This window comes from Salvelinus fontinalis, chromosome 22, assembly GCF_029448725.1.
Source record: "Salvelinus fontinalis isolate EN_2023a chromosome 22, ASM2944872v1, whole genome shotgun sequence".
NCBI classification, from domain to species: domain Eukaryota; kingdom Metazoa; phylum Chordata; class Actinopteri; order Salmoniformes; family Salmonidae; genus Salvelinus; species Salvelinus fontinalis.
In genome coordinates, this window is record NC_074686.1 from 13,124,036 (window position 1) to 13,137,627 (window position 13,592).

The following is a 13,592-nucleotide window of genomic DNA, read 5'->3' on the forward strand; positions in this document are numbered from 1 at the left end:
GCATAAATGTTTACAAAAAGACAGGTGCTTCTAATGGAACAAAGATGCACTGTTATTTATGTAATTTAACTAAGCAAGTCAGTTAAGAACAAATTCTTATTTACAATGAGAGCCTAGGAACAGTGACTGACTTGTTCAGGGGCAGAACGACATATTTTTACCTTGTCAGCTCAGGGACTCAATCTAGCTACCTTTCGGTTACTGGCCCAACCCTCTAACCACTAGGCTACCTGCCGCCCCAAGTTATTAACAGGCTAGGCTACAACACATTCATTCATCTAAATTGTTTTACAAGAGGTCCTCCAAACTAGGAATCGGGGAATAAATACAATTCTAAATCACCTGTCTGGAAACGTGTATTTATTTTTTGAAAATGTAATTTGCCTGAGCCTATAGCACACGTCCATCACACGGGCAAGAGCCTCCGGAGCCCATCGCCCCCATTCGCAGCACAAGCAATAAGCCAAGCCCCTGCCCGTTTCTCTTCCACTCCCCTCCCCTCCTCCCAGCCAGGACGGAAGTGTGTGTCCATTCCTCCCAGTAGGATTAAAGCGGTTGGAGGATCAGTCAGCAACACGCGCCCATAAACAGGACGGGACGAGCGCGTGGGTAGCAATAGGAGCGCACCGTGTTGTGTCTGTGTTTGTATTTCAGAGCGCGTTTACCAGAACAGAAAATAGAACTACAGATAGACCAATTGGGACTACAGAATCGCTATAAAACGGCCTTTCAATTGCAACTTTGGAGTTCCTCCAGGCTTATGCGATTGGAGTGACTCGGAGGCTCGTGCCTTTCCCCCTTCCAAGGTTCCAGAGAGGCGCTTGGAAAAGCCCTGTGCATTCCTCCTCGCGAAGAGAGGGAGGGAGCGAGAGAGAAAGAAGGGGGATAGACACACGTAAATGCATACGTGCCTGGAGCTGGTTTCGACTGTGGGACTGTGCGTAAAGAAGGGGGGGTTTAAAAACGGAGACGGTTGGGGTTATTTTGTCGCCAAACGGACCTATAGAGCGGCAATGAGATCGAGTTGCTGTTGAGCCAATGCTTTGATGAATAATTTACGGTCTTGTTTTGGCGGAGAGAGAGCGAACCATAACCACCGTCTTCTGCAAGCCTCTGACGCCGTCGGAGAGGGCCCGGATGGTGGACTAAAGGGCCGACAACACTGACTCTGAAACGGGACGAAATATTAGCATTGAGTAGTGTGATGCTGTGTTGGTTGGGGAGGAAAAATAGGAGCTGTGGGCACAAATCTGTTTTCGGACTATTCTATAAACCCGCCAGGCGCGACATCTAAAACAAAAACAACAACAAACGAATGAATTAACAAAAACCAGTGAACTCTAAAGGTGGCTCTTTTGGATTTGGCCTCATGAAAATAGCCCATCCAAAAAAAAGACAGAATAGATTTAGGCCTATGTAAAGTTGGCCATAATTATAGGGAGTAGCCTAAAATAATTATTCTAAAGCCGTATCCAAGTGAAGATATTTAATCATTGTGAACTGAAATGAATGTTGCTAATTTGATTTGAAGAGAATCTTATAAAAGGGCGGCCTTTATTTGCGTATCTGGCGTCAGTTGAGCGTTATTGTTTGGAGATAACACCTATCCTATGTATGTGGAGCATTTTGACTGTAAAAAACGACCTACCTCAAGAACCTGTTTTCCACAGAAGAGAACACAAGGGGAGAAACTAACATACGTTTCCCAAATGAATGCCCCAGTAATACCCGAGTGGATGTTCTTATAAAGTGTAGCCTTGTTTAAAACCCCTCAGATGGCTTCATTCTCAGACTCCGACCTGCAAACCTGTCCTCTCTGCAAGGAGCTCTGTGGCTCCTCCTCCACTCCTATTTCCTCCAACTCCTCCACCTCATCCTCCTCCTCTCATTCCTCCTCCTCGTCGTTTTCCTCCCGTCGCCTCCATGTCCTCCCCTGCCTCCACGCCTTCTGCAGGCAGTGCCTGGAGGGCCAGCGCAGCCCTGGGGACCCTCTCAAACTCAGCTGCCCCACCTGCAATCAGAAGGTCTCCATCTCCGAAGCCGGAATGGACTCCCTCCCTTCCTCCAACTTCCTCTTCAGTAACCTTCTGGATGTGGTGGTGAGCTCCGAGGAGCAGCTCCAACTTGGCCAGAATACCAACGGCCACCACCGGGGGGTCGGCGGGGGCTCCATACCTGGGTTCCACCACCCCCACGGCGGGCTCCTCCGCCCGCACTGCCTGGGAGAGCCTACGTGTAGCTCCTGTGACGAGGGGAACCCGGCCAGCTCCCACTGCCTGGACTGCCAGGAGTACCTGTGCGATAACTGCGTCCGTGCCCACCAGAGGGTCCGGCTGACCAAGGATCACTTCATTGAGAGGCTAGCTGAGAGCCTGCACCAGCACCAAGCGGGTCGAGGCAAGGTCATCCCCATCGGAGGAGGTGGAGAAGGGGGGGGAGGCGTGGGCGTCTCCCTGGCCCAGTCCTTTCACTACAACTTCTCCCTGCTACCTTTGTTCCAGGACAGGATGAGCTTTTGTCAGACCCACGACAACGAGGTAGGGACACACACACACACACACACACACACACACACACACATTCAAACGGAAATGAGGCCTGGGCCTACAGTGTATGGAACAGGAGGTAGTGCCTCCACTCTGGATCCACAGGGTTTCTGGTTCGAGCACCGCTTCACTACACTGTTCTCTATAAATCACTACACTGCAGCTATAGGTTTAGTCCTTACTGGTCTTTATATGGCCATAGGTGTGGACTTTAGACCCTCTTACATTAGCGCTCACACACACACACAGCCATGTCAAAAACAAACACCAACATTAACTGTCTAAAGCCCAGCAGTTCTGTCTGTAATGCCAGCTAGTTGAGTGATACCAGGCAGCTTTACCCCTGACCCCCTGGTACCACAGTGTAATAGCATTATGTGTGTAGTAACCACACACACAGCTTCCTGGCCTGTAATAGCATTATGTGTAGTCACAGACACACACAGTGTAATAGTATTAGAGTAAGTGTGCCGTAGCCTGGGCCTTACAGAGGGCCATATGGCCTGGAGTTCAAAGACGAGCTCAGTGGCTCTTCACCTACTTCCCTAGAGAGGCAGGCAGGCACGTGCACTGTACACACACTGATTACGCTGTACCACACCGGCCAGAGGGAGAGGCCCCTCACTCCAACACCACACATGTTTCGCTGACTGCAAAGAACCCATAGGCAGTGGGAAGAGAAGACTGTAGTGGCTCAGCGAGGGAGTAGAGAGGGCGACCAATAAAACATTAACAATGAAGCAAATGCAAACCATGCTGTTTTCACATGCAACTGGACCTTGGTTTCTGTGATATCTGTAGTGGTCAAGGAGAGACATTCCACAAGAGCAACATTACTTAAAAACAAGTCTTGGTTGTCCTCACTCGTTATTATAAGTCTTGTTTACCAGATGGCTTCTGTTGGAGGGAGTGACTCACACACATACATACATACATGTCACATTGCCAGTAAGAGTTAAAGTTTCCAGTAAGGGCTCTGCTTTCCAGTAATGTCTCACTCATGACTCACTCAATGGTGTGTTTGAACTGTGATGTGACTGCCTCTAGTCCTCCAGCTGATGATTAGTTCTAGTGGTTTTTGTTCATTTTAGATGTCGCTGCCTATCTCACCCCTCTCTCCCCTCCTCTCACCCGATCTCACCCTGCCTTATCCTAACTCACCTCCTCTCTCCCTGCCTCACCCCTCCATCTCACCCCTCCCCTCACCCTATCTCACCCCTCCTCTCACCCTGCCTCACCCCTCCTCTCACCCCTCCTCTCACCCTGCCACACCCCTCCTCTCACCCTGCCTCACCCCTCCTCTCACCCTGCCTTGTCCTAACTCACCTCCTCTCTCCCTGCCTCACCCCTCCATCTCACCCCTCCTCTCACTCGATCTCACCCTGCCTTATCCTAACTCACCTCCTCTCTCCCTGCCTCACCCCTCCATCTCACCCCTCCCCTCACCCTATCTCACCCCTCCTCTCACCCTACCTCACCTCTCCTCTCACCCCTCATCTCACCCTGCCTTATCCTAACTCACCTCTCCTCTCACCCTGCCTAACCCCTCCTCTCACCCTGCCTCACTCTACCTCACCTGTCCTCTCACCCATCCTCTCGCCCTCCCTCACCTCTCCTCTCACCCTATCTCAACCCTCCTCTCACCCTACCTCTCCCTGGGGGCAGATACACACACAGTGACCCAGTTCTCCAACCTTTGCCCTACACACTGAGGTCTGTACGCAGATGAGGAAGATCAGTACAAAGAGGAAAAGTGACCCTTTGATCTGTAGAGACTCTGGACCACCATCAACCATACTGACCAGATGGCTGCACACAGCCCCCTCGCCAGGCACACTGCCCCCTCGCCAGCACACTGCCCCCTCGCCAGCACACTGCCCCCTCGCCAGGCACACTGCCCCCTCGCCAGGCACACTGCTCCCTCGCCAGGACACTGCCCCCTCGCCAGGCATACTGCCCCCTCGCCAGGCACACTGCCCCCTCGCCAGCACACTGTTCCCTCGCCAGCCACACACATTCACAAACACTATATGCACACACATTAGACAGAGACAAACTAGACACACATTCACACACACACGACACACTGGAGTTGGAGGCAGGTGTTGGGGGTAGAGTTGAGTAGTGTAAAGGGTTGGTTGGCATTCAAGTGGGGGTGGTCTCTTTTACAGGCCAATGTGAGTTGTTTGGAAATGGACAGCTATGTGTCTAGTGTGTGTGTGTGAGCATGCACTCACACACCACACACGTGTAACCGACTCCCCTCTTAGAAGTCTTGGTTCAAATAGTGGAGAATGTTTGGGGGGTGGGGCAGAAAATCTATTGTGGGGAATGCTGTGTGTCCGGAATTCACACACATACACACACCAGTACACAGTAAATGTATCTGAGTAAATGTTACTCAAATTGAATACAATTATACTCTACAAAAGATAACATTTGGTCCCAGTCTAAATAGAGTAAAAATTACTCTTGTTACAGAGTTCAATTTTCAGAGTTATTTCTACTCTATTCGGTGTTTATATTTAACTCTACCAACTGTCAATTACTCTATTTAGCTTAACATGGAAACAATTCTACTGCCAATTCACTCAATATAGAATTTTTTATTATCTGTGGAAAGTGTCATTTCTTACTCAAATTGAATACATTTTTACTCAAAGATCACATTTGGTAAAATGTATCTTGTTGCAGAGTTGAATTTTCAGTTATTTCTACTCTATTCAGTGTTTATATTACTCTACAAACTGTAATTTACTCTATTTTGCTTAAAATGAAAACTCTGCCAATTCACTCAATATAGAATTTCATATTATCAGTCAAGAGTGGCATTTGTACAACTAAACTTAACGTCAATAAATCAGAAGTCTGTATTTAACAAAGCACTTTATTCTTAAATGTAAGACATTTGCAATACATACATCAAAATACTGATGATAATAAAATACAATTGTGGACTGAAATGAAATGTTGGCCTCTGTTCATTTTAATACATGTACATAAAAAAGCTCAATATTGCAATTCAGGCCTCCCGGGTGCAGCAGTGGTCTAGGGCACTGCATCGCAGTGCTAACTGCGCCACCAGAGTCTCTGGGTCCGTGGGGCGACGCACAATTGGGCTAGCGTCGTCCGGGTTAGGGAGGGTTTGGCCGGTAGGGATTTCCTTGTCTCATCGCGCTCCAGCGACTCCTGTGGCGGGCCGGGCGCAGTGCGCGCTAACCAAGGGGGCCAGGTGAACGGTGTTTCCTCCGACACATTGGTGCGGCTGGTTTCCGGGTTGGAGGCGCCCTGTGTTAAAGAAGCAGTGCGGCTTGGTTGGGTTGTGCCTCGGAGGACGCATGGCTTTCGACCTTCGTCTCTCCCGAGCCCGTACGGGAGTTGTAGCGATGAGACAAGATAGTAATTACTAGCGATTGGATACCACGAAAATTGGGGAGAAAAGGGAATAAAATAAAATAAAATAATAAAATAATAACAAAAAATAATAATAATATTGCAATTCAATACATCTAACAATGACATGGGGGATTTTGTGAAACTGGCATCTCACATATCAAAAACACTGATGATAAAATAAAATTGTGGCCTCTGTAAAATGACATTTTGGCATCTGGCCCCCTTTTATTAAAAGTAAATAAAAAAGCCAAAATTGCAATACAATACATCTTGGTTTTGTGCAGTTTTTACAATCACAGGAAATATTATGGGACAATAAACAAACTTGAATCATCACAACTGTAAGACATCTGTATATCAAATGCTTTGTGACAGAAAAGCTCTTTATCATCAACTACATAAGGTCCCTCTGTTGTACACCCAACTCTATCTGCATTAAAATGCTCATCAAGACATATTGTTTGTAGGGCAAAAGTAACCAACAGTAACTTCTCATCTTTAACAACAACATGGTGGATTTTCTGAAAAACTGGCATCTCACAATGGACTTTAGACAAACATCTAAACCTGAACGATACATATTTCCATGGTGTTTGGCCCATTTAACGTTTAAAACCATGGTGTCAATTGGTACCTGAAGAGCCATCTTACAGCCCCAGTCCACCATATTTAAAGATAACATTTTACCTGGACCAATCATGACTCTGTTAGTGTCAAATGTATGCTATTTGACTTTGGTGTTTTTTTTGCCAATGTTTTAGTAAAATTTTTAAAGCTTTTTAAATGTTGAAAAAAAGAAAAGAAATGATGCATTGCTTCATAGAGCATGCACCAGCTATGCAAAACTGGTCCAATTTTAAGCATACATGTGAGGGAATGCACCATAAAATGATGCTTCGGTAGCAGCCTCTTTTTTGGAAACAATTGCTTGAATAACCTGTGGTGCTCTGCGATTAAGTGTTTCAAAAAAATTGTAATACTCTTTGATATCATTGGAGAAAATACAATGTTTACTATCTGAAGCAACAGCAACAGTAAATACCAGTGTAGATCATTGGGACAAACTAAGTCTCCAAAGAGAAGTGCTAGATTGGGAAGTAAACACCAGGACTGGAGAGCATTTAACCCCCAAGTCATTAGAGTCCTCTCCTAAATTCACTGCATGAGGTGTGTTGTTATGCTCAATGTAACCATAGTTACAGCTCTTTATTCTCCTGTCTATTTCATTTGATGTGTGTACTTGTCTATCAAGTGCAGTATTAGCAGTTTCATTTCATATTGGGCCACTCCCTCCAAGATATCATGCATAATGTCGACAGAAGTTTTCAAATGAATTGAAGTACTGCAAGGAGTTTAGAATGCAAGAACGTTTAACACTCATCACAGAGGGAAGACTGGGATTTGGCTCCTTTTTTTGGCAGTGTTCTGCATGAAGTGCTCGAGTTCGCATAACTATCTTGGGTGAATCGTCATCAAATTCAGTTTGAAAGTCCTCTTTCTCAGCAAGACAAAAGCAGCAAAAATATCAGAATGATTCAACAAAACCAAATAAACAGTGAAGACCAAGGTTGTCACCTGTAACATGGACAATAGTTCCATACGCTTGTTGATCATACAAGGGGACCATAATTCCATCCCTCTCAAGTACTTTAATATCCTGCACAACTGGATCAAGTATTTTAGAAAAGCCATGTTTTAACATCTTGGGCATGAAATAAAGCAACCAAATGAATATTAAGCAGAAATGAGTTGAATTTTGGAGAAAAATTCCATAAATTGAAATAGATTGCTCCTAATGTATGTATTCCCCGTTATGATCCAAGAGGATTTGCAGTTTCAAAATCATAGAGAAGCTGTATCTGAATTGGTTCTGTTTTGAAAATAGAGCATGGCTCTGGAACAGATCTCCATCACATCGGTCATAAAGGTTTCTTGAACTGGAATCAGTCTGCATCATCTCCTTTATATCAGGGTGTTTGTAAATAAACTGTCATGTTTTCAAAATTAGGATGTAAACAAATTTATCAGTAACAACAATTTCATCATAGCCTCCAGTAGTCCGATTGCGTTGTGTATCAAATCTTGTACCAAGAACGTATTCAACTGGGTCTACCCTTCCCCACATTTCTGTAAAATACTGCCTTCTCTTACTTTCAGAATTTAATACACCAAAAGGATTTGACATTTTTTCAAAACACATCAATATTACACTCAATGTCACTTTTAATAGGCTCCTGTATAGACAGACACTTCTTCACAGATTCTTTAGCTTGAATATGAATATCATCAACTATCTCTTCCATGGAAATGACCAAAGAGTTAATGGTTGTTTCACCTACACCTGCCACTTTAAGTTCAGCTATGGTTGCAGCGCAGCTGTCTACAAGACTCTTATCGACAAGGACTGAGTCAGAAGGGGAACTTGTTGATGGCAAGTCATCAAAATGACTTACTGCTCCATATTCAGCTGTAGAGGGGCCTTCACCATGATCAGAACAAGGTTCGTGTGCTTTATAAAGATGCTTTGTACGAGGTACCGAAGACAAAATGAGCTTTGAAAAGCTCATCAAAACAGGCAAGAGAGTCTGGTGACTTACACGGTATTACATGTTTGTCAATTACAATGAAGTACTTGTGAATCCCACTCCTCTGGGTCCCCACAGCAAGCAGATAGGGTTGAAGGCTTTTCATGATGCTCTCCAGATGCCCCTGGATGCTGGTCCCAGTCTGTGACACAAGAACTTCATTAGTGTGCTATTAAAATGAATCATGGTTCACAAACAGTTTGTGAAAATGTAAATTACAGCTACACATGATCTTACCATGATTTGTCCATAATCTTAAAAGTAGTTATTAGGATTAGGAATGGGGACAGAACAGTCAACTGTAACCTCACCTTGATAAACTTCACAATGTGGTCACTGGTGTGTCTGGCTGAGATTTTTCCTGGTCTCTTGCGGCCATGAGGTGATGGTGGCAGAAGGTGGACAAGGACCAAAATGGATGACATGTCACTGTCCCATCCTGAAAGTTACATCACTCCATTTTGCTTTCAAAAACAATGCTCCCTTCCATTAGTATAATAATTGTATTCCAGCATACCATTTTCCACTTATGTTGTGGATCCAGCATTTTGAACCAGGTCTTGCAGGTCGCCTGTCTGTATGAGGCCACTGCTTTGGTCAATTACTTCCTGCCTGTAGAGAGTAAACCACTTCTCCAGGAACTTTGCAGAGGTTGCATCACCAAACAACAGACTAACATCTTGCTCAATCTGCAGACAAGATGGAATAAGTCAAGACAGAACAGTAAACATTGTGGTGAGGCACTATCGTCATGTAATATATCACAGTCCTAATCAGACTGTTGTAGAACAGAAAACAATTGTCCTGACAGTTAAGGCAAGGCTGTCGAAGATCCACATACCATTCCTGCTATGTCTTGGAATCTTGGAAACGCTGTGAATATTTCAGAGGACTTCACTGGGTCATGAACCATCTTTTGGTGACAGGCGAAGGTCTGCTTCATCTTCTCCTTTACAATTGCTTCATCAGCTGTATGCTTCATCAGTGCAATGGCCTCACAACACAGGCTTTCTGTTGTTGGACAGTTTTCCTCTCTGAAGGGGTCTATCAGCTTTTGGACCACCTGTAACATGGTGAAACTTTGACAGAGTACTGGGTTTGTCTGCTCTATACAAGTATACAATATTGTGTCATAAGAGATAAAAAACAAGGCTCAGAAACTCTGCAAGGATGGCCATGCATGCAGTTATGTCACCAGATGAAAAGTAGGATTTTTTTGACTCAGAAACAGAATTAATACTAAGTATCTTACTCTTTCAGTATTTCTAAGAAACACTTGCTTATACAGATGTTTACATACAATTATTTTCTGGTCATGAGACTAACTACACGTCAGTGACTGATGCATGGTCTTCTGTCGTCCCTCTGAAGCTTCCCTTTGAACAAATTTCAGTCTCCATGCTAGATATCCACTCCCATCTTCTGCATTGTAATACTGCTCCTAAAGTAAAGTAGAATTCAGTTTGAGTGAGCAGGTTAAAATATCTTCATATTCATTTTTATCCTTAAAACTACAGATGCGCTCATAGATGAAGAATTGCTCATTCAACAGGTCTGACTCTCGCAGTGCAGATCTTAACTGGGCTTTTATACCACCAGAGTTGAGCTTAGGAGAGACGGCAGAGATGGTGGGCATACAGACATGTTAACAGATCTTTAGTTTAAATAAAAACATCACCCAACAGCAAAACAACAATTTAAATATTGACATTCTGAAAAAAAATGAAGGTGAAAGAGTCCCAGAGTGTTAAAAAGGTTAGACTTTGTTTTTAATGTACTTACATAAGCTGCTCCTGGGATCGGCCAGGTATGGGAACAAGGCAATGATGCACTTTGCGTAGTCCTCTTTAACACGCCTTGAAGGACATGTCCTAGACACACACACACTTTACTGTTTGAGATCCAAACAAAAATATTGATGTGTAAATCACAACTTCTGCTAAAAACTGTGTTAGGTGGTAAGGTATGTAATGAGTATATGACATATACCCATGTTCACTTGTCATTTGTGCAACCAATATCTTGACCATATCACGTCTTCTGCTATCTGTTAGGCTTTTTGGCCCGAGCATACTCATTCACGATCCTCTCTCCTCCAGGTCTGTTCTTCAGAATATCTTCAATCGTCTAAGTCGGGGGGTAATTTAAAAAAGGATCACACTAACACTTCAGTATAAGTCTGTTGTTCCATAGGATATTGTGTGAAATTTGAAACTTTTCACTAACCACAATCGAAAAAGGATTTGAAAGTCAGTTGCCCCTCATAACAAAATAAAAAAGTTTATTTCAATTGCATTAACACAAATATGCACAAATTACAAGAGAGCAGTGCTCTGTTTAGAGTAAAACACATGTGTTGCATGGACCTGCCTGCCGCTAAATACTGTCAACTAACAGCTCTCTTTTCAGAGTAAAACGCAGGTGTCTTACCGACCAAACAGCAGCTAAAACCGTCAACCCGGTAACAGCTCTAAAGTTCAGAGTAAAACGCACGTGTCACACCGACCAAACAGCAGCTAAAACCGTCAACCGGTAACAGCTCTAAAGTTCAGAGTAAAACGCACCTGTCGCACCGACCAAACTGCTCTAAAACCGTCAACCGGTAACAGCTCTAAAGTTCAGAGTAAAACGCACGTGTCACACCGACCAAACTGCTCTAAAACCGTCAACCGGTAACAGCTCTAAAGTTCAGAGTAAAACGCACGTGTCACACCGACCAAACTGCTCTAAAACCGTCAACCGGTAACAGCTCTAAAGTTCACAGTAAAACGCACGTGTCACACCGACCAAACTGCTCTAAAACCGTCAACCGGTAACAGCTCTAAAGTTCAGAGTAAAACGCACGTGTCACACCGACCAAACTGCTCTAAAACCGTCAACCGGTAACAGCTCTAAAGTTCAGAGTAAAACGCACCTGTCGCAAAAACCCAACTGCTCTAAAACCGTCAACCGGTAACAGCTCTAAAGTTCAGAGTAAAATGCACCTGTCGCAAAAACCAAACTGCTCTAAAACCGTCAACCGGTAACAGCTCTAAAGTTCAGAGTAAAATGCACCTGTCGCACCGACCAAACTGCAGCTAAAAACTGTCTAATAGCTCTAAACTTGAGTGAAACACACGTGTAGCACAGACCAACTGCCGCTAACTGTCTGCTAACAGCTCGCTTTTCAGAGTAAAACACATGTTGCACTGACTAACTAGTCCGCTAGCTACTGATAATAGCTAATACAGCTCTGTTGAAAATGTAAAACAGGCGATGCACTGATCCACTGGGTGTGCATACTGTCCATAAACCACTAAAAGTGGTATACCTTAATGTTACTGTAGCTAGCTAGCTAATTAGCTCTAGCTCGATGCTCACATTAGCATCTGACTATTCAAATCGTGCAATAACAGTAAGCCTACACTACAATGCTAACTAGCTGTAATGTTGCTCAACAGTTTTAATTTGCACACAAAGTTAACCAATAACAGTGAACTTGCCTGGAATTCTAATTAAGTTTAGAAATTAAGAAATTCTGTGGTTCTGTGAATGACTTCTGATGTTCGGCGGATCCTCGCTCTCGCTCTGTCCACTCTTTCCATTCGCGAGACACTTGCAAATGCGGCAAAATCTAAATTTAACCAACATTAGTGGGCGTAGTCATGCTGTTTTACTCCAATATCATTTATTATGTATTTTTGCTCCCATTCTATCGGCCGCTGGTAATAATTACACTCTAAAATGATTTAGTTTGACTACTTGATGGGAAAATATTTTTAACTCCGGAAAAAATACTCTCCAGTTTTTTACTGTGTATGCATGAGAGTCAAGCCACCTACTGCTCATCCTGTAAGTTTCTCTGAATAAGAGTGTCTGCTAAATTACTTATACTGAACAAAAATATAAACCCAACATGCAACAATTTCAACACATTCAGTCAATTGAAATGGAGAGAAATCAGTCAATTGAAATAAATAAATTAGGCCCTAATCTATGGATTTCACATGACTGGGCAGGGGCACAGCCATGGGTGGGCCTGAGAGGGCATAGGCCCAGCCACTGGGGAGCTAGTCCCAGCCAATGAGTTTTCCCCGTCAAAAGGGCTTTATTACAGACAGAAATACTTCTCAGTTTCATCAGTTGTCCGGGTGGCTGGTTTGAGACGATCCCGCAGGTGAAGAAGCCAGATGTGAATGTCCTTGGCTGGCGTGGTTACACGTTGTCTGTGGTTGTGAGGCCAGTTGGAGGTACTGCCAAATTCTCTAAAACGACAGTGGAGGCAGTTTATAGTAGAGACTTTCCTGCAGTCAGCATGCCAATTGCACGCTCCCTCAACTTGAGACGTCTGTGGAATTGTGCTGTTTGACAAAACTGCACATTTTAGAGTGGCCTTTTATTGTCCCCAGCTCAAGGTGTGCCTGTGTAATGATCATGCTGTTTAGTCAGCTTCTTAAAATGCCACACCTGTCAGGTGGATGGATTATCTTGGCAAAGGAGAAATGCTCACTAACAGGGATGTAAACATGTTTGTGCACAGACTTTGAGAGAAATACTATTTTTGTGCGTCTGGAAAATTTCGGGGATCTTTTATTTCAGCTCATAAAACATGGAACCAACACTTTGCGTTTTATATTTTTGTTCAGTGTAAACATAAACGTAAAATGTAACATCTCGCAAGAGAAATGGAGAGTTTGAATTCCACACACTGGGTTTCTCTTACTCTACCTGTTTGAAAACTTAGCCAAAATGTTAGTGAACAAATATGGCATACGAATGATTTTAATCACAAAATCATATTCCTCACAATTGATCAATTAGTCCATACTCTATAGTCCTCAAACTCAACTCTGCACCTCAAAGCCAGTTCCACTGAGTTTTCTCATTGTTGACCTCTAACCACTAAGACACACATTTCAATAAAGATTAAACTTCTGCAGCTTGGGGAATGCGTAATATTTGTGTTAAAAAAATAGGGCTCACTACAAGTCCAAATAATCATTTCAGTTGGTCAGATTGATTAATTGATTAATTGCAGGATAAAGGGTTTGCCATGAGAATGTTGTTGTGCTTTATAGTTAGTCGT

At 43.8% G+C, this 13,592-nt stretch overlaps 1 protein-coding gene and 1 long non-coding RNA gene across 4 annotated transcripts in view; one reads left to right on the plus strand and one right to left on the minus strand.

The window, feature by feature from the left end:
- Positions 1-477: 477 nt before the first annotated feature.
- Positions 478-13,592, plus strand: part of LOC129819856 (E3 ubiquitin-protein ligase TRIM71-like) — a 59,726-nt gene continuing 46,611 nt past the window's right edge. The window contains exon 1 of the mRNA XM_055876490.1: positions 478-2,537. Within this exon, the coding sequence (XP_055732465.1) occupies positions 1,776-2,537 (762 nt within the window). The 5' untranslated portion in view covers positions 478-1,775. The remainder of the gene's footprint in view (positions 2,538-13,592) is intronic.
- The window catches only part of LOC129819858 (uncharacterized), an 8,543-nt gene continuing 384 nt past the window's right edge, over positions 5,434-13,592 (minus strand). Inside the window, exons 1-5 of one of the 3 annotated variants that reach the window (XR_008754128.1) lie at positions 10,517-13,592; positions 9,369-10,398; positions 9,045-9,216; positions 8,839-8,966; positions 5,434-8,669 (exon numbers count right to left, since the gene is read on the minus strand). The exon at positions 10,517-13,592 is cut by the window's right edge and continues 384 nt beyond it. This is a non-coding gene — a long non-coding RNA (uncharacterized LOC129819858). Of the gene's footprint in view, positions 8,670-8,838; positions 8,967-9,044; positions 9,217-9,368 lie in introns of all 3 variants that reach the window. The other 2 variants (XR_008754129.1, XR_008754127.1) reach the window with 2 other exon arrangements.